Source organism: Sprattus sprattus (genome assembly GCF_963457725.1).
Source record: "Sprattus sprattus genome assembly, chromosome: 1".
NCBI lineage: Eukaryota > Metazoa > Chordata > Actinopteri > Clupeiformes > Clupeidae > Sprattus > Sprattus sprattus.
This window is the reverse complement of record NC_137920.1, coordinates 30,700,048-30,725,177: the sequence shown is the minus strand read 5'-3', so window position 1 is coordinate 30,725,177 and position 25,130 is coordinate 30,700,048. Positions and strand designations below refer to the sequence as shown.

The 25,130-nt window shown below is 40.4% G+C and overlaps 1 protein-coding gene across 1 annotated transcript in view; it reads right to left on the bottom strand.

Moving 5' to 3' along the window:
• rims1b (regulating synaptic membrane exocytosis 1b) overlaps positions 1–7,860 on the bottom strand; it is a gene marked incomplete at both ends in the record, with an annotated part of 73,603 nt that extends 65,743 nt beyond the window's left edge. The window contains one exon of the mRNA XM_080843439.1: positions 7,691–7,860. Coding sequence (XP_080699565.1) covers positions 7,691–7,860 — 170 coding nt within the window. The remainder of the gene's footprint in view (positions 1–7,690) is intronic.
• Positions 7,861–25,130: the final 17,270 nt, after the last annotated feature.

Below are 25,130 nucleotides of genomic sequence, written 5' to 3'. Positions count from 1 at the left end.
CAGGTTTCTAGTTAAATATAGTCTAGTTGAATATGGTTGAATGTAGCATTAACAGTATTGTTGTCGTCAATTTAGTAAGCAGAATAAAGTACTTCTTCAGAATAAAGATGAGATTCAGAGTGATCCCGTTGTACTCTCATTCAGATTTGCTTTAAACACAGTATGAGCCCACAACACTGTCTTCTACCCTGGAAAGTTCAGACCCCTCCACTGCTGCCCTGATTCAACTTATCTCTCTCCCACGGTCGGGCTCTGTGCGTAGGGAGGAGGTCGGTGGATGCCCCCTTGTTCACCACAGACCTCTGGATCTCTGGAGCCAGTCTGAGGTTAAGTGAGTGCTGCTCTTGCAAGCCAGCAGACATAGGGCCCTCTATAGGTTGTACATGAACTATATGTTGTTTATGCATTAGAGTCTATTTGTTGTTCATGCGATAGAATCTATATGTTGTATATGCTAAAGAGTCTATATGTTGTATAAACTAAAGAGTCTATACTGTACCTTGTATATTCTAAAGAGTCTATATGTTGTATATGCTAAAGAGTCTATATGTTGTATGTGTTAGAGTCAATATGTTGTTTATGCTATAGGACTATATTTGGTAAATGCGTTAGAGTCTAAATGTTGTATATGCGTTACAGTCTTTATTTTGTATATGCGTTAGAGTCTAAATGTTGTATATGCGTTAGAGTCTATATGTTGTATATGCGTTAGAGTCTATATTTTGTATATGATTTAGAGTCTAAATGTTGTATATGCGTTAGAGTCTATATGTTTGTATATGCGTTAGAGTCTATATTTTGTACATGCGTTAGAGTCTATATGTTGTATATGCGTTAGAGTCTATATTTAGTTTATTTGTTAGAGTCTAAATTTTTTTATATGCGTTAGAGTCTATACTTTGTATATGCGTTAAAATCTATATGTTGCTTATGCTATAGGACTATATTTTGTATATGCGTTAGAGTGTAAATGTTGTATATGCGTTAGAGTCTATATGTTGTATGCGTTAGAGTCTATATGTTGTTTATGCTATAGGACTATATGTTGTTTATGCTATAGGACTATATGTTGCTTTGGACCACACCTGTCACGACTAGGGGTGTAAATCACACCCATCATGGCGATTCGATTCAGTATCGATTTCCTGACCCAACGATTCCATTATTTTCGATACTCATGAATACACCACGATACGATTCGATTCGATTCGATTCGATTCGATTAATTTTTTCTTTTTTTTACCTTACAGGCTAGACAATGTTTCAGATTTGAAATAAATCAATGAAAGCTGTTATATGGTTATGCATTTTATTTGAGAAACAACAGCCAATAACAGAAGTAGAAAAGTTGTACTCCACCTAGGCCTTTGACAACCTCATTCACTGAAAAATAATAATGCCCCTGTTATAGATTCTGAAAGGCCTTGCATCAAAAAGTACTGTACAAAGTACAAAGTGTTAAGTAACAAAAATAGGCCTATACCACATTCACTATAGAATAACAATACTCAACAAAATCAGTGCAAAAGTGCACTAGCAGCAAACGGTAACAAAAAATAGGCCTGTAGTTAATTCAATTTAAAATGACAATGCTCCACAAAATCAGAGCAATGAGTGCAAATGTGCACTAGTATCAGCAAATGGTAACAAAAAATACCCCTGTTGGCCTACTTCATTCACTATAAAATAAAAATACTCATCAAAGTGCACTAGCAACAAAAAGTAAAAAAAAAAAAAAAATTTTTTTTTTTTTTTTTTTTCAATCGATACTCTTGTGGACGTGTCGATGCTTCGTATCGTCGGCTGTTGGATCGATGCATCGATGCAAAACGATTCTTTTTTACACCCCTAGTCACGACTTTATCCCACTCAGCAGGCCTAATGTGTTTCTCCCTCTCTATCCCTCTCTTTCTCTTACACACAAAGACACACACACAAACACACACACTCTCTCTCTCATGCACTCGCTCTCTCTCTACGACTTTCCCTCCCTCCTTCACCCACTGCTCTGCTGTCATACCTGATGTACTCTCTCTCTCTCCCTCCCTCTATCCATCTCTCTCTCTCCAGCCATTCATATCTTTCTCTCTCTCTCTCTCTCACTCCCCCCCCCCCCCCCCCCTCTGTCTCTTGTCCACCAAATCTCTCAGCTCATTCATATTTCACACGGGACTCTATATTTACTTCAGCGCAAGCCTAAAAAAATTAAAAAATCAAGCAGGCCAAAAGGCATCTCTCTCTCTCTCTCTCTTTCCCTGTCTCTGCCTCCTTCTCTCTCTCACAGCACTGCTGGGGAACACCCGCGGGGACAGGAGAGTCTCCTTAGAGTCACCAGGGGCACTTGAGGGGTGGCCTGGGCATGCAGAGTGCTAAGAGTGCAGTGTTATCCAACTCATGGAGTGAATTGTCTCATTCATGCAATCCACTAATGCTGTTAAAAACTCCCATGTCATCCACTTCCTCCTCCTCCTCCTCCTCCTCCACCTCCTCCCATCTCCTTCCCATCACTTCATACCCTTCCTATAATGGAAGATTGACACTGTGTGCATGTGTCTTTTGGTCAGTTTTCCTCTTGCAGACATTCCATCAATCCAAAAGCAAAAAGTGATAAGGCACCTTCAACATAAGCAGACAATGAGTGTACAGTAAAACATTTTAAAGAAAATTGTTGTGGCAATGCCTCATGCAAAAACATAGTATGCTGTGTGTGTGCGTGTGTGTGTGTGTGTGGTGTGTGTGTGTGCGTGTGTGTGTTTGTGTGTTTGTGTGTGTGTGTGTGTGTGTGTGTGTGTGTTTGTGTGTTTGTTTGTGTCTGTGTGTGTGTGTGTGTGTTTGTGTGTGTGTGTGTGTGTGTTTATGTGTGTGTGTGTGTGTGTGTGTGTGTGTGTGTGTGTGTGTGTGTGTGTGTGTGTGTTTGTGTGTGTATATGTGTGTGTGTGTGTGTGTGTGTTTATCTGTTTGTGTGTGTGTGTGTGTGTGTGAGAGTATATATTACGGTGCAGGGTATGTGTTTGGACACATATCAAAGGGTTCTTCAGAGACATGGGAAAACACCCAGTGTAATGCAGAGTGTGTGCTCAGCTGCCATAGGTTCTCTCCCTGTTCCTAAACTTACCTCATAAGTAGGTCTCTACAGGTGCAGTCGAGTGTTTCTGCATCACCTGGGATAATATGCTACTGAAAGCATTAAAGATTCCTAAGTGTGTGTGGTGTGTGTGTTTGTTTGTGTGTGTGTGTGTGTGTGTGTGTGTGTGTGTGTGTGTGTGTGTGTGTGTGTGTGTGTGTGTGTGTGTGTGTGTGTGTGTGTGTGTGTGTGTGTGTGTGTGTGTGTGTGTGTGTGTGTGTGTGTGTGTGTGTGTGTGTGTGTGTGTGTGTGTGTGTGTGTGTGTGTGATTGGGATAAGGAGGATGATGTGAGTATGTGTGCTTGTATGTACTGATTACCAGTGCTCCAGCGCTCGATCTGAACACACTATCTGCTGAACACAGAGCAGGTTTGCTTGTACAGGTGCTTCACTCCCAGGGCCCAGCCTTATCCGGATTGGGGGGGGGGGGGGGGGGGGTATCTTCTACCACACACACACACAATAATGTTTCCCCACTGAAGGACACATGTTGCCACGGTGATCGCCAGCTCCCTGATTGACCTCCCACAGCTGCACGGGTCTCACAAGGCACATGGTACAACCCCATTGCCAATCAACACAGCCAGCTTACTATCTCCATGGAACCCTATCGAACAGGAAGAACTATCTGGAAGACTAATTCAAAAATTTACTGGATGAATTTAAAGCAGCAATAATGAGTTATGTTCGAACACTAGCAAGCTAACTACTTAAAAGGCATGCAAAAACCTTGCAAACACCACCAACAGCCCAGTTAGCACTGAAAGAAGCTTGCCAACACACTAACTGGTGTCTTTTGGCAGTATAACTGGCAATGTCATGCTGTGAAAGCTTTTCTTCCATTTTTGCGAGATATTCCAGCCTGGAACACAGAACTACATATTGCATATCCTGGAGGGCTAGTGGGAAAGACACAGGTGTTAATCTGTCCTTCACACGGCCATATGCTATCAAAATGAATTTGAGGATGGTACCAAAACTAGTTGCCTATAAAACGATACCTTAAAAAGTTTCAAATTGTTGCATAGTGTTACTTTAAGAGTACAGTACAAATATGTTTGCCATGTGACAAGGAGAGGAAGACATCTACAAAAGAGAGAGAGAATATACAAGACGCACGTGCAGTGTAGGTGTAGGACAGCCGAAAAGAGAAACTGATGGTTCAGGTACTAAAGATCAAAGCTTAAAACAGCCTCACTCCTACAACAGCAATGTACTTTTGTGGACCACGCTTAATCTTGAAACCTACTAGTGAAGGGTTTTTGTTGGATCATTTCTTGCTTAGAGCAGTGTTCAACTTCAAAATGTTGTCATTAAAATATTTACGGTTATGCTGGCTTATCAGAAAAAAAGGATGAATGTCAGTACTGTATATAAATACACAATCAAATAAAGGCATAAAAGGTCAAGTCATTGCATATGAAATGTGTCATGAGTCATGATATCAGCCTTTTTCCAGGTTACCTTTACCTGGCTACAGCTGGTGTCAGCCTTTTCTAGTTCTTCTTAACTGGCTTGTGCCTATAAAGTCCTCAGTTGAATACTGGAGGCCACAAACTCCTTATGTTCAACATCGCTGAGGGTTCTACAGGGAACTTTTTTTGTCATTGTTCCGAGTAGAACACTTTTCCCTGGAGTGATGGAGTATTTTTTTGATTTAATACACTAAGCATCTGACAGAGGAAAGCCAATTAATTTGCAAGCAGAGTGAGTTAAATGTGCGATAATATTAAAGGACAAGATGTTGGCCATCACATCTGAATATGCTTTTTGAACTTCCCTGTCCCTGTCTCCACCGTTCCTCAGAGGCATTGATAAACTTCACACTGATGGATTTGATGGGAACCCTAAATGTGAGATTGAATGCGGGGACAGTACTCTATGTGGATTGAATATGAGGACAGTACTCTATGTGGATTGAATGCGAGGACAGCATTCTATGTGGATTGAATATGAGGACAGTACTCTATGTGGATTGAATGCGAGGACAGAACTCTATGTGGATTGAATGCGAGGACAGCATTCTATGTGGATTGAATATGAGGACAGTACTCTATGTGGATTGAATGCGAGGACAGCATTCTATGTGGATTGAATATGAGGACAGTACTGTATGTGGATTAAATGCGAGGACAGTTCTCTATGTGGATTGAATATGAGGACAGTACTGTATGTGGATTGTGGTGTGCGTGTTCCGTGGTGTTGTCCGTGATACTGACAGACGCCAGAAGTGCCTCTCAAAAGTTCAGAAACAGCCTCAGTCTCAACACCCTCCTCTCCTTCTCTCTCCCTCTCCTTCTGTCTCTTTCTCTCTCCCCCCTCTCTCCTTCTCTCTCTCTCTCTCTCTCCCATATACATGCACACCCCTCTCACCTCTATCTCTTGCACTCACACCTTCATATAGACAGAGAGAGAGAGAGAGAGAAAGAGAGAAAGTATTTTCACAGTTGGAATGAAATAGGACATCAGGATGTGCCAGTCACCTTGTAGTAAAAAGTATGACTAACTCAATAACTGAGAATTACAGCCAAGTCCTTCTAGTCCTGCCTAAGTCGGCTATGGCCGGCATCCGTTATGTGAAATGGTCTCTCTAGCAAGGGTAGACATCTATTCCAGAGAAACACCAGAACAGTTTAGAAGCCGACAGTCCTACAGTCAGTCTTCTGTGTATATTGGCATGGCCTCTGTCATATAAGTAATGGAGAAAATATTGAATGTGTGTCTATCCTTTGAGGTCTGCAAGCTTGTATCAGTAAAGGGTGTTGCAGTCTCCTAGATGTTGAGTGTAGCTTTGTACAAATAGACCATTTGTTTTGCGGGGGAAATTATGGTGCCAGCGTCGATGGCTGTATTTACTGAACCTGCCAAAGAACACTGAATAGAACCATTTCTCTCTTGAATGAAGTCTGAATCAGAATAAACAAAAAGAAGACAATAAAGACAGACTTGTGAGTCTGGAGTCTTATGTTTAAGAACTAGGAGCATGTATTTCATTCATATGTGCAATACATATGCACATACATAGATACGTACGTACATACGTCCATAGACTACATAGACTACGTGTTCTGCTATGCTGGTGATACAGTACAAACCCGGGGTGTTTAAGGGTCAAAGGTTCTGTTTAGGGTGTTCTTTGTATAGTCATAAGATATATAGTGCCAGTACACATTTACATCACATGGCATTCAAGTCAGTAGGCTAAATATTTATGTCAAACGTGAACATAGAATACTGCAGTGCTGCCTTTGAAATCGTGTATGACTGGATTCTATTTAACAAACCTTTTCAGATTCTTCATTCGGTAAAAGGTAAATCATTCATGGTTGTGACGCAACATTTAGCTGTGGTCATTTCACGCCGGGCAGGAAAGACTACACATAAATGCTAGCTCAGTTTCTCACCGGATATACATCACTGGTCAGTAATTAGCTCGTTTCTAACTAAGCTCGATCTAGTACCGGCAAGCACATGTACACACATACTGCCAGTGGCAACCACACCCGGCACACTCAGCACCACGGATTTATTGTGGGAAGTGTAGTCTTTTACTTCCCCTCTCCGCTCAGCATCATCATTCGAAGAGATGGCAAGTGTTGGCAGATGTGATGAGCTCATCTCTGGCATCAACCAGTACGGTGTTCGTTCAAATTTCCGTGCGTCGTGTCGTGGAGGCCGCATGCGTGTGCGGTGTGTGTAGGCCTTTCCATTAGATTATGACAGTGGCTGTGGACGTCAGTGAGCGCGCGCGCGTGTGTGTGTGTGTGTGTGTGTGTGTGTGTGTGTGTGTGTGTGTGCGTGTGTGTGTGTGTGTGTGTGTGTGTGCGTGTGTGTGCGGATGTGCGCGCGCGCGTGTGTGTGTGTGTGTGTGTGTGTGTGTGTGACGAGAGAGACGGAGAGACTATGTGTGAGAAAGAGACATGTAGCGTGCTGAAGAGAGAAAGAAGAGGGCGAGTCGTGAGGAAGGTATGATTCATACATCTTCCTCATTGTCACACCCCGAATCTCCCCACCTGTAACCGGCTCGACCCCATGCAACTCCCTTATTCATGATCACGCTTCCCAGCTACCCTAGTCGTGCACAAGGAACCCATCCCCTCGATTGAGCTCAAGGAGTAGCCACACAAACCCAGACGTATATGACACCCCAGCTCGCAGCTTCGGAAGCGACCATATAGTCCCAATACATTACACAGTGTTAATGTAACAGCATTAAAATAGTCTACAACGAACGCAAATCTTGTGTCAGTGCTATCAATATGAGTTTTATCATCCTAATGTCCCACTAAGGTAGGCTACTCCTTACGATCTTTAAAGCCGGCGCAAGATTAGCGGGTGCAAGCGCTCAAGGCTATATAGATGACAAAAGACAGTGTGATGTGTTGGGACGCAAATCAGAGAAACTCGTAGCATAGGCTATACTGGCAACATATGTGATCAAGAGACTCGAAAAGGCGAAATCCGTCTTGGCTGCCCTCCGGACACAAACCTTACACTTATGAATGGATGGCTGAGTGGGTAGGGGTGGGTGTAGATGCCCATGAAATGGAAAGGTGCTGCCCTTACTTTAAAATGGCTTGTTCCTTGTCCTCTTCCTCCTTTTGCCGAACCATCACTGCCATGATGATTGTCCTCTCCTCCTCCGTGAGGTGACTTAGGTCCGGTATATCCGGCATGGATGTTGCGGGCGCGGTGGGTGGGCGAGGACCGCCCTGGGGCCCCACTGAGGCGGACATTTTCGTTCGCCCTCCTCGGCGTGTCTACTGGAAGTATCCGAAGCGTCGGCAGCCACACCTCACGACATGGTCCACGGATGTAGCAGCGCTTCCTGGGAATAGTGCAAACCTCTCATGGTTGCGGGCACCCACGATTGTGCTTATGTGTCTGGTCGTCTTTTTTTCTTCCTCCTTTCATATCTCGCTTCCCCCACCCCCGCCTCTCCTCCCCTCCACCTCCAGTTACGGGAAACCCATCTTCAGGAGAGGAGACGACGCAAACAGCGGGACTCCGGCATTAGCAGGATGAACCGTGATGTCCCTTCCACCTGACTGGGGTTCGGCGATGGACGACGGGAAGGCGGAGTCCGTGTCGAGCTCCTCTCTCTCTCGCACTCTCTCTCTCTCTCTCTCTCTCTCTCCTTCTCTCTCTCTCTCATCGGCGCGGCTACTGTAACTGCTGCTGCCGCCGCTGGGAGGAATGGAACTGTCAATGGGACTGCAGCTGCGCGGGCACGTAGCCTCTCCAGACGTGGGCGCGCTTACTCATATGAGGTAAGGGGCGTAACTCCCTTCTCAACTGTCCATGTGTTGCTCAAATATGCATGGGCAAGTCAGCAAGGATCCCAATACATTTCGGTGGGGTTCAGTTTATTTGATCATTTGGCACTAAAGGGCTGCCTAAGCCATACAGACTGACCTCATCATTTCTTGTTTTATGACCATATTCAATGTATAGACCAAAAACATGAATTTGAATTAGCCCGAATTAGACCACGAACAGCTGGGCGTCCAGTACCATGGACAGCTCCTAAAGAGTACATCTATGGTACATTTTTTCGACTGGATTATTTTGTTTGGTTATGATTCAAGAGGCCATACCACCAGTCTATACATGCTATGAATATGTCATATTACACACAATGAAGGCTGTGTTCAGACTCTAAAGGACAGTATTCCATTTATGCCTGCAATGGGGTGCAGTGATGAATAAGCACCAATTGCTGACAGGTGGCAGTTGTTCCTGCAAATGATGAATTAATCATTTTCTTTTAAAATGAGAAATAATCCATCATATTGTTCTGTCTAAAGTACTTTCTGTGCATCCAACCTGGGAGGGGTTGCATACTAAAAGCCAAGATTGGTGATACAGCTCTGAGCTTAGTGTTTATAGGCTACTTATGGGCTGTTAGTTTTTTAAAAAAATCAAAACGTAATACAACTAATCTGTCTTTTTACAGTTTAGATCCTTATTTGAGGCATGACTGGTAAAGAGCGAGATAGAGGCCAGTGATATAGATCGGACACATTTTTTCTTCCTTTGACTGTTGTGCATGATTTGTGTGCACACTGCGCCCTCTAGTGTTCTTTTGTAAGTAGTGGAAGTAGCAGATTCCACCTGCAGCACTATATCGTATGCTTTGCACATTTTTGTAATGCAAGGCTCTTCTAGAGAGAGAGAGAGAGAGAGAGAGGTAGATAGAGAGGTAGAGAGAGAGAGAGAGAGAGAGTTCTATTATATTATTATATGTATTACAAGAATGCTTTGGCAATGCAAATTGTGTTTTTTTGTCATGCCAATAAAGCTGAATTGAAATTGAAATTGAGAGAGAGAGAGAGAGAGAGAGAGAGAGATAGAGAGAGAGAGAGAGCACAGGCAGATATGGCACTGATATTTTTCGCTCAACATTCTCTTCCCTTAGGTCTATCATTCATTGAGCCCATAGGCGAAATAGATTCAACTTTATTGTCATTGTACCGAGTACAAGTACTGAGACAACGAAATGCAGTTTAGCATTTAATCAGTAAGTGCAAAATAGCAATAAAGTGAAGAATAGTTCAAATGTTCAATGGCTAGAGGAGGGTGAGTGGCAGTCAAGCCAGGGTAGGGGTGGGGGGGGGGGGGAAGTGAGTCTAGTGCAAATGTTCAGTTGCTGGAGGGGGGGGGGGGGGGGTGGAGAACCGTCACAGGGGGAGGTGTGAGAAGGGGTGGGGGGGGGCTAACCCCCGTGGAGCAGAGTTCAGCAGGGTGACAGCCGCAGGGATGAAGCTGTTCTTGAACCTGCTGGTACGGGTCAAGGCCTCTTAATGAACATCACATGAAAAGTAAGGTACATGCCCAAAATACACATAGTCCCAGTTTACAGCACATAAACAAGAGCATGATAGAATGTAGTCAAAGTAAATGTATTGGATACAATGTAATGTAAATGTTTTGTGATGTTGAAACGTATCACATTTATTTGATCAATTATGTCTGCATACAGGCTAAACCTGGACCAAAGGGTGGGCAGCATCAAACCTGCATAGTAACACGCTATATCACCAGAATCATATGAGAACACAGCATTTCACTGTTAAGCTATCCCAAACCATGATGGTTTATCACTCAATGTGTTTTTGTCTACAAAGTCTTGTCTACAACGCTAACATGGGGGCTAGAATATGCCAGCTGAACAGTCACACAACCTGTGACATTACATTTGCAAGTCGTTCCGGTTATATCAAGTTCTAACCTTATTCAATGTTCAATTGAGTATTCAATTAAGTGTTTTCTTGTTATGTTTGAGTGTTTATGTATTGGGTGCGTATTTGGTAATAAGGACACACAAGCTGCCACTATGTAATAGGAAGGCTTGGTTAACCCTACAATAAATACTTATGTATCTGAACTCTTATTTGATTATTTTAATTTAATAATTTTTTTACATGTTTCCACAGTTTCCACTCCACTCAATTGTTTTATGAAACAAATGAACATGGCCTCTAACATACAGTACCTTGACCATTTGTTCATGCTGGGAAATATCAAACTTCGGCTTTGGCGTATCAACCTCACACTCGGTTGAAATGCCCTGTATTGTTATTCCTAGGCTTCTTATTCTTCTTATTACAGTTTATGAAATGCCCTGTATGGTTATTTCTAAGCTTCTTATACTTATTATTACGGTGTATAAAATGCCCTGTATTGTTATTTCTAGGCTTCTTCTTCTTCTTCTTCTTCTTCTTTTTCTTTGTACCAAACTTCTGTGCTTAATTCATCCGAACCGCTTAACGTAGAAGGGCCATTCTACCGAATTCGTGTAATATGCAGTCCCTCAACAATAAAAACTATTTACAAAACAATTAGGTATTTAGGCATAGATATTTAATTAGAAAATGTTATGGTCTATACAAACCCAATGCATTACATGAGATAGTGATAAGCTAAATATATACAAAATCATCATTTATAGGGTACTTTCTATTGGGAAGTAGCTGTCCCCAACCCTGACATCTAAATTTCAATGCCTTTAAATAACACTTTTCAATTTTTTTAGATTTTTTTCAATGATTTAATTTCAAAGATCTTTATGATTGGGTTGAAACAGAACTTGGAATATTTAGATTTATTGTGGGTTTAATTTTTAAATCAATTTTCTATACTCAAAAAATCATGTCCCTAGTTTTCATGTCACTACCGAAACACAAGAGTTTTAGTCCATTGGCTGAGCCTGTGTTTTAGCCACGACTCTGCATTTTTGACCATGCAGTGACACTGCATCTCTGACCCTCATGGTTGAATGGTAAGTAGCTAAATCCCATAGTTTTTATATAAATGTGTTCCAAAGTCTGAAAATCGACGTGTAACCTTAAGAATTGTCACTACCGAAACGCATGTTTTCTTCAATTAAGTAAACCTTTTGGGGTTTCATGGAAAATCTTATGTTTGTATGTGTGTTCACCTCTTCAAAGATGTGTTTGCATGCCGTGTGCTTGTTAGAATTCTTTATTTATGCTTAAAGTTAGCTAGAATTGTCACTACCGAAACAGTCACTACCGAAACATATGGTAGTGACCAGATGATTTCGGTAGTGACAAAATGAATTGGTAAGTAGTTCAATCCCATCATTTTTAAATAAATGTGTTGTGTGGACTAAAGGGCGGCCCAGAGCACCTTTTGGAAGATTTTGGGAGAGAAATGAACATCCATCCAACAGTGCAGTCACTACCGAAACACTGGCTGTCACTACCGAAACAGTGCAGCACTACCGAAACACAGGATGTTTTGTAAAAAATTAAGTATATTGAGTAATCAACTAAAATGTTATGATACTGATTGGATTAATGTATGTTCAATTTCATCAATGAACAACTCTGGAATCAATATGATCAGTATTTAGCATTTTACAAAGAAATATTGCACTTAGATTTTGATGAATTGTATAAATTGAACTTGAAAATTTGGTAAAAAATTCATTTTTATGGATTTCATTGTGAAAACCTTCAAGAAATATTTGTAAAAATACTCTTCAGAGAAGGGAAGGAAACACAATCTGAACAGGTCAATAATAATACTTTTTTACTATAGTAAATGTGATGTTTCGGTAGTGACAATTTTTGGAAGAGGAAAAACATTCCAACACATTCTGAAAATACAATATAAAAATTGACTGTTCTTTTACTAGATAAGTGTACTTTAGATATGGTACAATATACATTCGGACAAAGTTTTGGGAATAAAACATAAAAAAATCAAAATATTTCCGACCTGACTTTGCACCAATTCGGTAGAATGGCCCAGAAACGTCATTCAAATTTCATTTTTTGGAACTTTATTCTTTTTAAGATATTAAATAAAAACTAATACAGATCTTCCCATTGACTTACATTGGGCTATTGTGACAACATACTAGGGTAATTAAACTTGCTTGCACCTGTGCTTCACTTACACCTGCGCCAAGATCCCAAAGGAACCTCTTCTCTCTGTCCCTCTCTATTCAACTGTATAACTAGGAATATTAAGAGACACCTTCCATGCACTAGTTTTTTTTATCTCTATCTTCCTCTCTATCCCTCTCACTTTCTCTCTACTACTCTACTCTCTCTCTCACTTCATCTCTCCGCTTCATTCCATCTCTCTATCTTTCTCTCTATCCCTCTCTCTTTCTCTCTACGTTCTACTCTCTACTACTATACTTTTTTCTCACACTCCATCTCTCTGTTTCACTCCATTTTTTCCCTCTTCACTCTCTTTATCTCATCCATAACCACTCCTGTTCACTCTTCTTTTCTTTTGACGCCAAGGCACCTCTTCTCTCTGTCCATTCAACTGTATAACTGAATATTAAAACCACCACACCTTCCTTACTCTACTTTTTGTTCCTTCATCTCTCCATCTTTCTCTCTATCCCTCTCTGTCTATTCTCTATCACATTCCAACTCTCTGCTTCACTCCATTTATCTCCTTCTTTCAATATTTTCCCTTTTCACTCTCTCTTTATCTCATTATTCATAGCCACTCGTGTTCACTCTTCTTTCCTTACTTCTTGTTAGGGAAGGGAATCGAGAACGGGTTCTTGTAAAGAACCGGTTCCCAGTGGACTGATTCTTTGGAATCGTTAACCAAAGTCCTTTTCGATTCCGCTATCGATGTAGGTGCCATTTGCGCAAGCGTGATGATTTCTCGCGCACACAGCTCTGCTCTGTTTTGTTCAGACTGCAGCCAACATGGCGTCTAGGCAGAGCTGTTCAAAAGTTTAGTTATATTTCACGTGAAAAGGTGACCACAGGGCCACTTGCAATACTTTCAAAACGTCTATTTCGTTCAAAGGGGGGAAATACTAGCATTATGCCAAAACATTTGTTCATACAGCATGCAATAACTTCGCAGGAATGTAGCGTTTTTGAGTACTACGGGTGATGATGACGTTAACTAGAAAATGCATTTCCTGAAGGAAATACCAGTGCATGAAATGCAAAAGTTAAGAAAGGAAGAAGAAAAGAAAGAAGTGAAAGAAGGAAAGATGAAAAGGAAAGAAGAGTGAAGAAAGGAGAGAAGAGTGGAAAAAGAAAGTAAAGAAGAGTGAAAGAAGGAAAGAAAAAAAGAAAGAAGAGTGAAGAAAGGAAAGAAGAGTTGAAGAAGAAAGAAGAAAAGAAAGAAGAGTGAAAGAAGGAAAGAAGAGTGAAAGAAGGAAAGAAGAAAGGAAAGAAGCAGGAAAGAAGAGTGGAAGAAGGAAAGAAGAAAGGAAAGAAGAGTGAAGAAAGGAAAGAAAAGTGGAAGAAGGAAAGAAGAGTGGAAGAAGGAAAAAAGAAAGGCAAGAAGAGTGGAAAAGGGGAAAGAAAAATGGAAGAAGGAAAGAAGAAAGTAAGGAAGAGTGGAAGAAGGAAAGAAGAGTGAACAAGAGTGGCTCTGGATGAACAGATAAAGGGAGAGTGAAAATATTGAAAAAAGGAGATAAAAATGGAGTGATGAAAATAGATTGAGTCTGAGAGAAAGTAGACTGAGAGGGATAGAGAGAAAGATGGAGAGATGGAGAGAAACAAAGTAGAGAATGGAAAGTGTCTTAATGTTCCTAGTTACAGTTAAATTGAGAGGGACAGAGAGAAGGGGTTCCTTGGATTTGGCACAGGTGTCAGTGAAGCACAGGTGCAAGCCAGTTTAATGACCCTATTATGATGTCATAATGGCCCATTGTAAGTCAATGGGAAAATTTGTATTTGTTTTTATTTAATATCTTAAAAAGTATAAAGTTTAAAAAAGTGAAAAATACATAGCATAAGTGTCGTTTACAAGACCTACGCGCCAACGTTTGAATTACGTTTCTAAATTAAGCTGAATTAAGCGCAGTTAAGTGAATTAAGTGAATTAAGCAAGTTAAGCTGAATTAAGCGCAGAAGTCGGTAAAAAGAATAATAAGAACTAGAAAATGCATTTCCTGAAGGAAATACCAGTGCATGAAAAAAAAGTTAAGAAAGGAAGAAGAAAAGTAAGAAGAGTGGAAGAAGGAGCGAAACAAGGAAATAAGATAAAAAGAAGGGAAGAAGGAAAGAAGAAAAGAAAGAAGAGTGAAAAAAGGATAGAAGAGTGGACGAAGGAAAGAAGAGTGAAAGAAGGAAAGGAGAAAAGAAAGAAGAGTGAAGAAAGGAAAGAAGAGTGGAAGAAGGAAAGAAGAAAAGAAAGAAGAGTGAAAGAAGGATAGAAAAAAGAAGTGTTGAAGAAGGAAAGAAGAGTGAAAGAAGGAAAGAAGAAAGGAATGAAGAGTGATGGAAGGAAAAAAGAGTGGAAGAAGGAAAGAAGAAAGGACAGAAGAGTGAAGAAAGGAGAGAAGAGTGGAAGAAGGAAAGAAGAAAAGAAAGAAGAGTGAAAGAAGGAAAGAAGAGAAGACAGAAGAGTGAAAGACGGAAAGAAGAGTGGGAGAAGGAAAGAAAAAAGGAAAGAGTGAAAAAAGGAAAGAAAAGTGGAAGAAGGAAAGAAGAGTGGAAGAAGGAAAGAAAAATGTGAACAAGAGTGCTCTGTATAAAGAGATAAAGAGAGAGTGAAAATATTGAAAAAAGGAGATTAAATAAAGTGAAGAAGAGAGATGGAGTGTGAGAGAAAGTAGAGTAAGAGGGATAGAGAGAAAAATGGAGAAAAAGGGATCTTAATGTTCCTAGTTACAGTTAAATTGAGAGGGACAGAGACAAGAGGTTCCTTGGATTTGGCGCAGGTGTCAGTGAAGCACAGGTGCAAGCCAGTTTAAAGAACCTATTATGATGTCATAATGGCCCAATGTAAGTCAATGGGAAAATTGATATTAGTTTTTCTTTAATATCTTAAAAAGTATAAAGTTTAGAAAAGTGAAAAATACATAGCATAAGTGTCCTTCACAAGACCTACGCGACAAAGTTTGAACGAAGTTTGTAAGTTAAGCGGTTCGAGCTGAATTAATCGCAGAAAAAGGTAAGAAGAAGAAGAAGCCCGAACCGCTTAACGTAGAAACTTCATTCAAACTTTGTTGCGTAGGTCTTGTAAAGGACACTTATGCTATGTATTTTTCACTTTTCTAAACTTTATACTTTTTAAGATATTAAATAAAAACGGATCTAAATTTTCCCATTGACTTACATTGGGCCATTATGACATCATAATAGGGTCTTTAAACTGGCTTGCACCTGTGCTTCACTGACACCTGCGCCAAATCCAAGGAACCTCTTCTCTGTCCCTCTCAATTTAACTGTAACTAAGAACATTAAGACACCTTCCATTCTCTACTTTTTTTTCTCTCCATCTCTCCATCTTTCTCTCTATCCCTCTCAGTCTACTTTCTCTCACACTCATTCTCTCTACTTCACTCCATTTTTATCTCCTTTTTTCAATATTTTCACTCTCTTTTTCTCTTTAACTCTTGTTCACTCTTCTTTCCTTCTTCCACTCTTCTTTCCTTTCGTCTTTCCTTCTTCCACTCTTCTTTCCTTCTTACACTTTTCTTTCCTTTCTTCACTCTCCTTTCTTCTTTCCTTCTTTCACTCTTCTTTCCTTTCTTCCTTCCTTCTTCAACTATTATTTCCTTCTTTCACTCTTCTTTCCTTTCTTCACTCTTCTTTCTTTTCTTCTTCCACTCTTCTTTCCTTTCTTTCCTTTCTTCACTCTTCTTTCTTTTCTTCTTTCCTTCTTTCACTCTTCTGTCCAGCTCTCTTCTCTCCTTTCTTCACTCTTCTTTCCTTTCTTCTTTCCTTCTTCCACTCTTCTTTCCTTTCTTCTTTCCTTCTTTCACTCTTCTTTCTTTTCTTCTTCCTTTCCTAACTTTTGCATTTCATGCACTGGTATTTCCTTTAGGAAATGCATTTTCTAGTTTGTTTATGTCAGTTTTATTTTTAGTTCAAAGTGAAGGCACTTTTTTAAACAGCACAGTAATTGGCATGTACAAATACTATTTAGCACAGCGGTATATCAAGGACTGCCACAAATTAGACCAGGCAGAGATCCCTATTTTTTTTGTTCCAGGTTCCTCCATCTGATGAGAGTTTAGATGTTCTATTGCAAAACATTTATGAAACCCATTACCAAATCAGTCTACTTATGGTTGGAATTATAGTCAAAACAAATAATTATTTTCTTTGTTGGGACCCCCTGGCACCCCATCAAGGAAAAGGATCCCTAGGCTATGGGTCTCTGGACCCCACTTTGAGGGTTTGTAGACCTATTCTTAGGTTTGTTTTTGGTTATTTAAAACATGTGACTGTATACATCCATACAGTGCATCATCTATTCAGGAAATAAAATATAAAAGAAAATTATTGTAAATTAACCCGATTCTACTTGTTTCCTTGCCCAAAAAAAAATCGATAAGAGAACCGATAAGGAATGGAATCGATAAGCAGGTATCGGAATGGAATCAGAATTGTTAAAATTCTCATCCTTACCTCTAATGATCACTCTGTTTTTGTGTCAGCTTTCTCTGACTGACCAACATGACTTCCCTAGCAACCAGCATAGCAGCCACTTGAATTACCATAGCAACCACCATAACTACCCTAGCAACGCCATAGCAACCACCTCAATTACCCTAGCAACAACCTGGCAACCACTACTTTAATGACAACCTAGCAACCACCGTAGCAACCACTATGACAATCTAGCATCACACTAGCAACCAGCATAGCAACCACTTAAAATGCCATAGCAAACAACCTGACTACCCTAGCAATGCCCTAGCAACCAGCATAGCAACCTCTTAAGACTACCAAAGCAACCACCATGACTACCCTAGCATCTAGCTCAATTACCCTAGCAACAACCTAGCAACCACTCTCTGTAGAACCTGCATCCACTTTTGTTTCTATCCCTTTCCGACTCCTCTTTCTCACACTCCATCTCCCTGCTTCACTCCATTTTCTCTCATTCTTTCACTATTTTCCCTCTTCTCTCTCTCGTTACTTTCTTTATCCATAGCCATTCTTGTTCACTCTTCTCTCTTTTCTTCTTTGACCCGTGTTCACTCTTCTTCTTCCATTCTTAACTTTTGCATTTCATGCACTGGTATTTCCTTCAGGAAATGCAAATTCTAGTGTTATTCTAATGTTTTGTAAGTCACTTTGGACAAAAGGGTCCGCTTAATACTTTAAGCTACGTATAAGTGGATGTTCGATTAACATAATTAAGTGTTTGAGGACTTCTCGTATATTGGTTAGGGAATATCCCTTCCCTTATCATCACTTGCCTCCTGATGAAGGCCAAGGAGGAACTCTAACTCCTTTCAGTAATGAGGCGAAGTCAGCATGCAGTTCCCAAGCTCCGGATTTATTATTGAAACAGAGTAAAACTGAAAGTAATACAATAAATGTTTAATAATTATGTTATAGCATTACAATCATATATAATAATATTATAGAATAAAGGTATAATATAGTATCTTAGGCCTTCTGTGTCATTTCATTGAACATTTCATAGCAGGATAAGTGATAAATGAAACAAATAATCAGCGAAACAACACAAATAACTAAGATTTACAATTACAGTTAACTGACATGGCTTATATACTAACATACAATGCGGTCGTAAAAATTAAGTTTACATAAAAACAAGGATCGGTAGTCACCGTGTTCATGTTGTAGATGTATTGTTATTATAATCTACTGTATTTACCGCTAATCTTTGTCTGAGTATGAGTGTTCGAGAACAGTAAAAAGTTTGGAACCCATCATTGACTCGAGCTCATTCTTTACTTTGCCACAATACGTATATATGTATGGAATCAGATCAATGCCATAAATATTTTGTAATCTGTAATATAGATTTTGTATCTGTAACATAGATTTAGTATCTGTGGAACCATCTACACTTTCAAAACCTATCTACAAATACGGATTTCAAATACGAAATGTATCTACACTTTCAAAAACTATCTTCACTTTCAAAATGTATTTACAGATACAGATTTCAAATACGAAGTGTATCTACACTTTCAAAAACTATCTACACTTTCAAAAACTATCTACACTTTCAAAAACTATCCTCACTTTCAAAATCTATCTGCAGATACGGATTTCAGTTACGCATTACGGATAGGGATACGGATTTCTGTTACGAATTACAAAATCTTTTTGGCACTGTTTTTACAGCCTTTCTAAAGAGCCAATCAGCGCTTTTGGCAGATTTTCTAAAGCGCCAATCAACACATTGTATCCTGTACTGACTAGCCAATCAGCGCTAGCTTGCTGGCAACTGCTGGCCCGCTCATTATTCAATAGTTATAACCATATTCTGCCACCGCTCTGCCTAGGGAGATATCTGGGGTCTCCCCCGCACGGTCTGAATACAATTCGGTGTACGAACGGCGTGGGGGAAGTTAAACAAGCATGCCTTATGTCTGGCCCAAAGGGCTGATGAACACCTGTACTATTTAGTTAATCTTAGGCTCTGGCGATTCAGAGATCGCTTGGCTGCAGAACGCATTGTAACTAAGAAATTGGTCTCAGCCACATCTAACAAATAGAAACTAATGAAAGTGTGGCGAGAACTCCATATATCTCTTCCACTGAGACGCTAGAAAACTCGCTTCCACAAAAAAATACACAATAAAACGTTTTCAAATATTTCAGAAAATGGTTTCAAATAGCCTACCCCAAAGTGCGATGAAAAGAAACGAAAATGACATTGCAAGGTGGTTTTGAAATCAGGCTGGTCATTATCCAGCTGTTGAGGATGCATATGCACTTAACGGTATACCCCCACCATCACTTTGCATGTGTCTGGAGAACAAGACAATAGCAGTCTGTCTGCTAAATGTTCTCATCTTGATAATGGGTCATATGAATACTGTTCATGGTTAACTTAATTAAATGTGAATAGGAGATCGGTCACGAAAATGCTAACGTTAGCTTTCGTTAGCTACCAAAGCAGATCCTAATATCTTCCATACAACGACAAGGATCTTTGAAACAGGTAGAACGAAGTGTGGAGTGAAAACCACTGACTATGATTGTGCGTTTTACAATGACTTTATTAACAACTCCAAATATAGGACTTCTTACTTGTGTCATTTCTCGGTCTCTGATCCAGCATACACCGACTGCTGCAGTGCATACACCGTTTCACTCAACTTTCCCAGCAAGCTAGTGCTGATTGGCTAGTCAGTACAGGATACAATGTGTTGATTGGAGCTTTAGAAAATCTGCCAAAAGCGCTGATTGGCTCTTTAGAAAGGAAGTAAAGACAGTGCCAAAAAGATTTTGTAATTCTTAACAGAAATCCGTAACTCGTACTTGAAATCCGTATCCGTTTCCGTATCCGTAATGCGTAACTGAAATCCGTAACTGAAATCCATATCTGCAGATAGATTTTGAAAGTGAAGATAGTTTTTGAAAGTGTAGATAGTTTTTGAAAGTGTAGATACATTTCGTATTTGAAATCCGTATCTGTAGATAGATTTTGAAAGTGAAGATAGTTTCTGAAAGTGTAGATACATTTCGTATTTGAAATCCGTAGGTTTTGAAAGTGTAGATGGTTTCACAGATACAAAATCTATATTACAGATACAAAATCTATATTACAGTTTACAAAATATTTATGGCATTGATCTGATTCCATATATATGCAGCTCCGGAGTCCTGAGGTAACAGTTTTCATAAATTATAATGTAATTCTGTCCATCACTACAATTACATAATGAGCAAATGTCCCTTTAAAAAAATAAAAAAATAAGATAATATGAGCAGTGTTATATCATGACTCATAAATATTTGGACCATAATTAGGCTTTGTTCTTTCACTGACATGAGAGTGAGAGTGTGTGTGTGTGTGTGTGTGTGTGTGTGTGTCTGTGTGTCTGTGTGTCTGTGTGTCTGTGTGTCTGTGTGTCTGTGTGTCTGTGTGTCTGTGTGTCTGTGTGTCTGTGTGTGTGAGCTGATGACACATCCGTTAAGGCTTAACCCTTGTATGGTATTCATGTTTTTGTTACACAGAAGGTATTTTGGGTCTGGTGGACCCAAACTCTTAGAATTGCCGACGGGAATCCTGCTTTATTTATTGGTGGCAGCAATAAATAAAGATTGTTGTTGTTTACGACTTTCTATCAGTTCTCACCACACAACGACGTCTCATCTTTGCTCCTTGAATGTCGATATGTAATGGTATGGAGTTATTGAAACTTACTACGTGTAAAAAAGACTAGAAATTGAATGTTTATTTTTGCCTCGAAAGTTGCACTGGGTGCCTTTAAGTCAGACAGACGTGGTTTACTCGAAAACAATTACACTCCGGATGGCGTTTGCCTTCCATGTAGAATTACTGACTTACTGAACACTCCTCATTAAGTTCTCTAGCTTTAGTAGCAGGTTTTCGTTATTCTCATACTACTGATATCTTCCTATCAAACATTGAAAGTGTTTTATCTTTGATAAATAAAATATTTAATTCATCTTATTTTTTTTTTCAATGTTCAGGCCTTGTCATCTTAAAGGCACCCAGTTCAACTTTCGAGGCTTAAAAATAAACATTCAATTTCTAGTCTTTTTTACACGTAGTAAGTTACAATAACTCCATGCCATTACATATCGACATTCAAGGAGCAAAGATTAGACGTCGTTGTGTGGTGAGAACTGATAGAAAATCGATAACAACAACAATCGCCGCCATTTTCTTTATTTTTTGTGACACACAATAAATAAAGCAGGATTCCAGTCAATGGAAAAATGGCCTCTCCCCACCGGCGATTGTTGTTGTTTACGATTTTCTATCAGTTCTCACCACACAACGACGTCTCATCTTTGCTCCTTGAATGTCGATATGTAATGGTATGGAGTTATTGAAACTTACTTTGTGTAAAAAAGACTAGAAATTGAATGTTTATTTTTTATTGAATGTTTATATAAAGTACTGGTACTGTACTGGTTGCCTTTAAGGCTGTTCTGTGGAATGTATAGGCTACCAAAGGTGGATGGGAAGTAAACTTGACCACTGGTCTGTTGCTTGTTCACACTGGGACCCTAAAAATGAGCATTTGTACAAAAGTTGCATAAATCTCAGTCAGAGTATTGAATTAAACATCGTATCTGCTCTGAAAATAGTTTTATTCTCAGTGTTTTTTTCTGGCTACATTTGCATCAGTCCAAAACTGCAAGCAACAGCTTTACTGAATCATAAGACATCAATTAGTCATGGTTTTGTGCTCAATCAGCTGTTGACGAATCTAAAATAGCACCTTTAAAATAAGACTAGAGGTGAACTCAAAACAACAAAATCATCTTGGATATTTCAAAGTAATGTGGAAATCTTGATTTTTAAGTCAGGCCGACGTGGTTTGCTGGAAAACAATTACACTCCGGGTTGGTAGATGGCGTTTGTCTTCCATGTACAATTATACCAGTAATCAAAGGAAGCCATACACATCCCTCTATTAAATATACCGGTATGGTAAACGCGCGAAAAATCCGCTCGACAACCGAACCAGGAAAGCATAAGTAATAAGAAGCATAAGAAGAATACTTATTAGGGGTCTGTCCAAATCCGAGCAACGTAGTATGTGACGTATGTTATGCGACGCATAGTTGTCAACAGAACTCAACTGCACGCACAATGGAAGAAGTAAAGATGGAAGAAAATATCTGTGTAGTTACAATCAGTGTAAACGATTTTTGCCGGTGTTGTAATAAGTGTTTAAGAGTAAACGGAGGAATTTCCAACACGGTCAAAATTTTTGAGAAAAAATGGAAAAGTGAATGCATATACGAACAAGTTCTCCGTTTGGGATTTCAACTCCACAACACACCAAACAAATCGTATCGCATGTGTCGGTCATGTACGAGCTTTATAACACGTTTGGAACGCGACATGTCCAAGTTTAAGAAGTGGACAGACGAAGAAGGAGACCAGGCAGAAGAACCGTCATCTGATGCACCAGAGAATAGAGACCGGGAGCCTACTCCCTCCCAGACGCCCAGGGGTGAAGAAGCGTGTTCACCTGTGGCACCAGAGACAAGAGTCCGGGAGCCGACTCCCTCCAAGAGGCCAGTGGATTTTCGTCAGTTCTGCCCCAATCCGTCAACTCCAACCGGTACAAAAACGCCCAGAAGCATTACACAGGTAAGCTTGTTGTTGATACATTTCCACTTCTTATGATAGCCTATGACTATGGCAATAACCTCGATTGCCAAGTATTTCATGTGTGAAAAAGTGAGTCGTGTTTATTGTCCAATTCGATAAACACATGTGCATTCCTACACTCCTAATTTCAGTGTAATTTACCTATGATTAAACCATCTAAGTCATATTTGCCGATATGGTAGTCTAGTGTGAATTTGAGTCAGGCCAGTTGCGTTGTTAGCAAATGTTACCAGGTTAAACTTGTTGCACCTGATGATGTGTGAGTTGGCCTCTTTCACTGTAGCCTGGGTGCCATCCGTTTTGTACGCACTCCGCTGATTGCAGCGTTCTCGCTGAAAAAACGGATGGGCTCGCTCGACCTGGTTATGATGTCGCGTAATGAGATGAACCATGAGGGGAGCGCCAATCAGACCGCCGTATTGTTCACGTGACCGTGTTGTTGTGTTGGCTCAGAAATCTGCCGGGAAATTCTCACATGTACGCGAGTACAACTATTTCTTGAAGCAGGATGTCGGTACAGTCAGCAGGGAAAGGTACCCCCTTTCCTGCAAACTATGCCGAATGTTGTCGCCTCTGCGGCGTCAATCTTCGCGTTAATGGAGTACTTCAAGGCTATCGGAAGATTTTTGACCTGTCTCAAGATTCTAACCGGCCACTGATTCAGAGGCTTTCCGAGATCGGTGTTGTCTTGCTTCAAAGGGATGGGGCTTAGGAGCGGGTGTGCAAAAAGTGTTTCCGAAGTGTTAAGCAAATCGAGGATGCCTTACACCAGCTGAAATCCTGGCAAAAAGTCGACGACAGAGCTTTCAAGCCAACAACGACAACCGCGGACGCATCCCACAGACAGCAGACTCCCACCCAACTGCCAACAGTCCCAGACAATCCGGCGGCGCGAGTAAAAACGCTCCCCACAAGAACTAGCCTGGATACCAGCCTGAACTCCGCCCACAAAATTTTTGGTCTGTGAGATTCAGTCTGGAATCGAGTTAGTTGGGAGAGATTTAACGTTTCAAAAAGGTTGAAACGCAATCTAAACCAATCAAATTGTAAGGGCGGGCTTTATACGTTGATGGACAGATATAGATAGAATATACCGGAATATACATCGAACAAAGATGGCGCCGTCTCGGGAGCTTAGTGGGACATATTTTATATGATTTAAGCTATCTACACGACTTTTTTATGTCTACATTGACTCGGTTAGTTGTGTATACGCAAAACGAGTGTTGCCGAGGATTTTAGGTCCTAACTAAAGCACTCTAGACCATTATTGATCGGTTATGCTAACGCGTTGGCCAAAAAAATCATTGAAACTAATGGTAGCTTCTAGCCTTGAGTGCTAATTAAGTAACGTGAGCAGGCATATCTCAGCAGATATTGACAGCGCATTCATTTTGAAAGAGGAACAGAGAAACGCGATCAAGGCATTTGTCGATTGAAAAGATGTTTTTGCTGTCCTTCCTACGGGAGCAGGTAAAAGTTTAATCTGTCAGATGGTAATACTACGTTGCTCTGATTGGTTCTAGGTATCCAATTCAGCGAAGAGGAATTTTCTTTCCTGGTTCGTTGAAACACGCCCCATAATCACAGCCCAATTGTCCGGTCTCAGACTCATATTCTGACTAGAATTATGAGTATGACATCGTCAGGCTACACAAGAACATCAATGGCGGTGAAAAAGCTTTGTAGTAGCGCGGCTAAGGGAATGAAACAACCTCCCGCTAGAACTAGCGAGACAGAGGTTAGTGGGTTATTTTATGATTATCATTTTGTCTACTGAAGGATTGTAAGGTTACAAGCAGTCAGTTTCGATACCAGATAGATGTATTCTTTTTATCGTCACACTAGTTGTTTTTGGTCGCCTGCTCGATCAAGCTAGAACTTGTTTCGGCTTCCGCGTCAGCCATGTTTATGATACAGAGAAGCCTTTCCGCTCTGGCGCAAATGGAAGGGACAGCGCACTCGGCCATATTCTGACCGAATATTCAAGTTCCAGACAAAACCGGGTCGAGCGATCCCAGACGTTTTTTTCAGCGAGAACGCAGCAATCAGTGGAGCGCGTGCAAAACGGATGGCACCCAGGCTACAGTGAAAGAGGCCAACTCACAAATCATCAGCTACCTCTGTGGGGGTTGGGCAGTGTTTCTCTGACCAGGCACAGAGTAAGCTCTGCAATGACTTGTCTAGTGGTCAAAAGTGTGTCCCAACCCCCACTTCTGTGCTCTGCACTTCTGTGGGGGTTGGGAAGTATTCCACTGACCTTGCTCCGCAATTGCATCTGAGGTCACCATATTTAACAGTCTGTATGTATTGTCAATGCACATTATACTTACTAGGTTATACTGTAATTATTCACACTTACACATTATCTTACATTTCAGGTTGTCACCCATTACCCATCACAGACTGTTACCAAGGTATGCAATTCAGAAGAAGTCCCAATAGT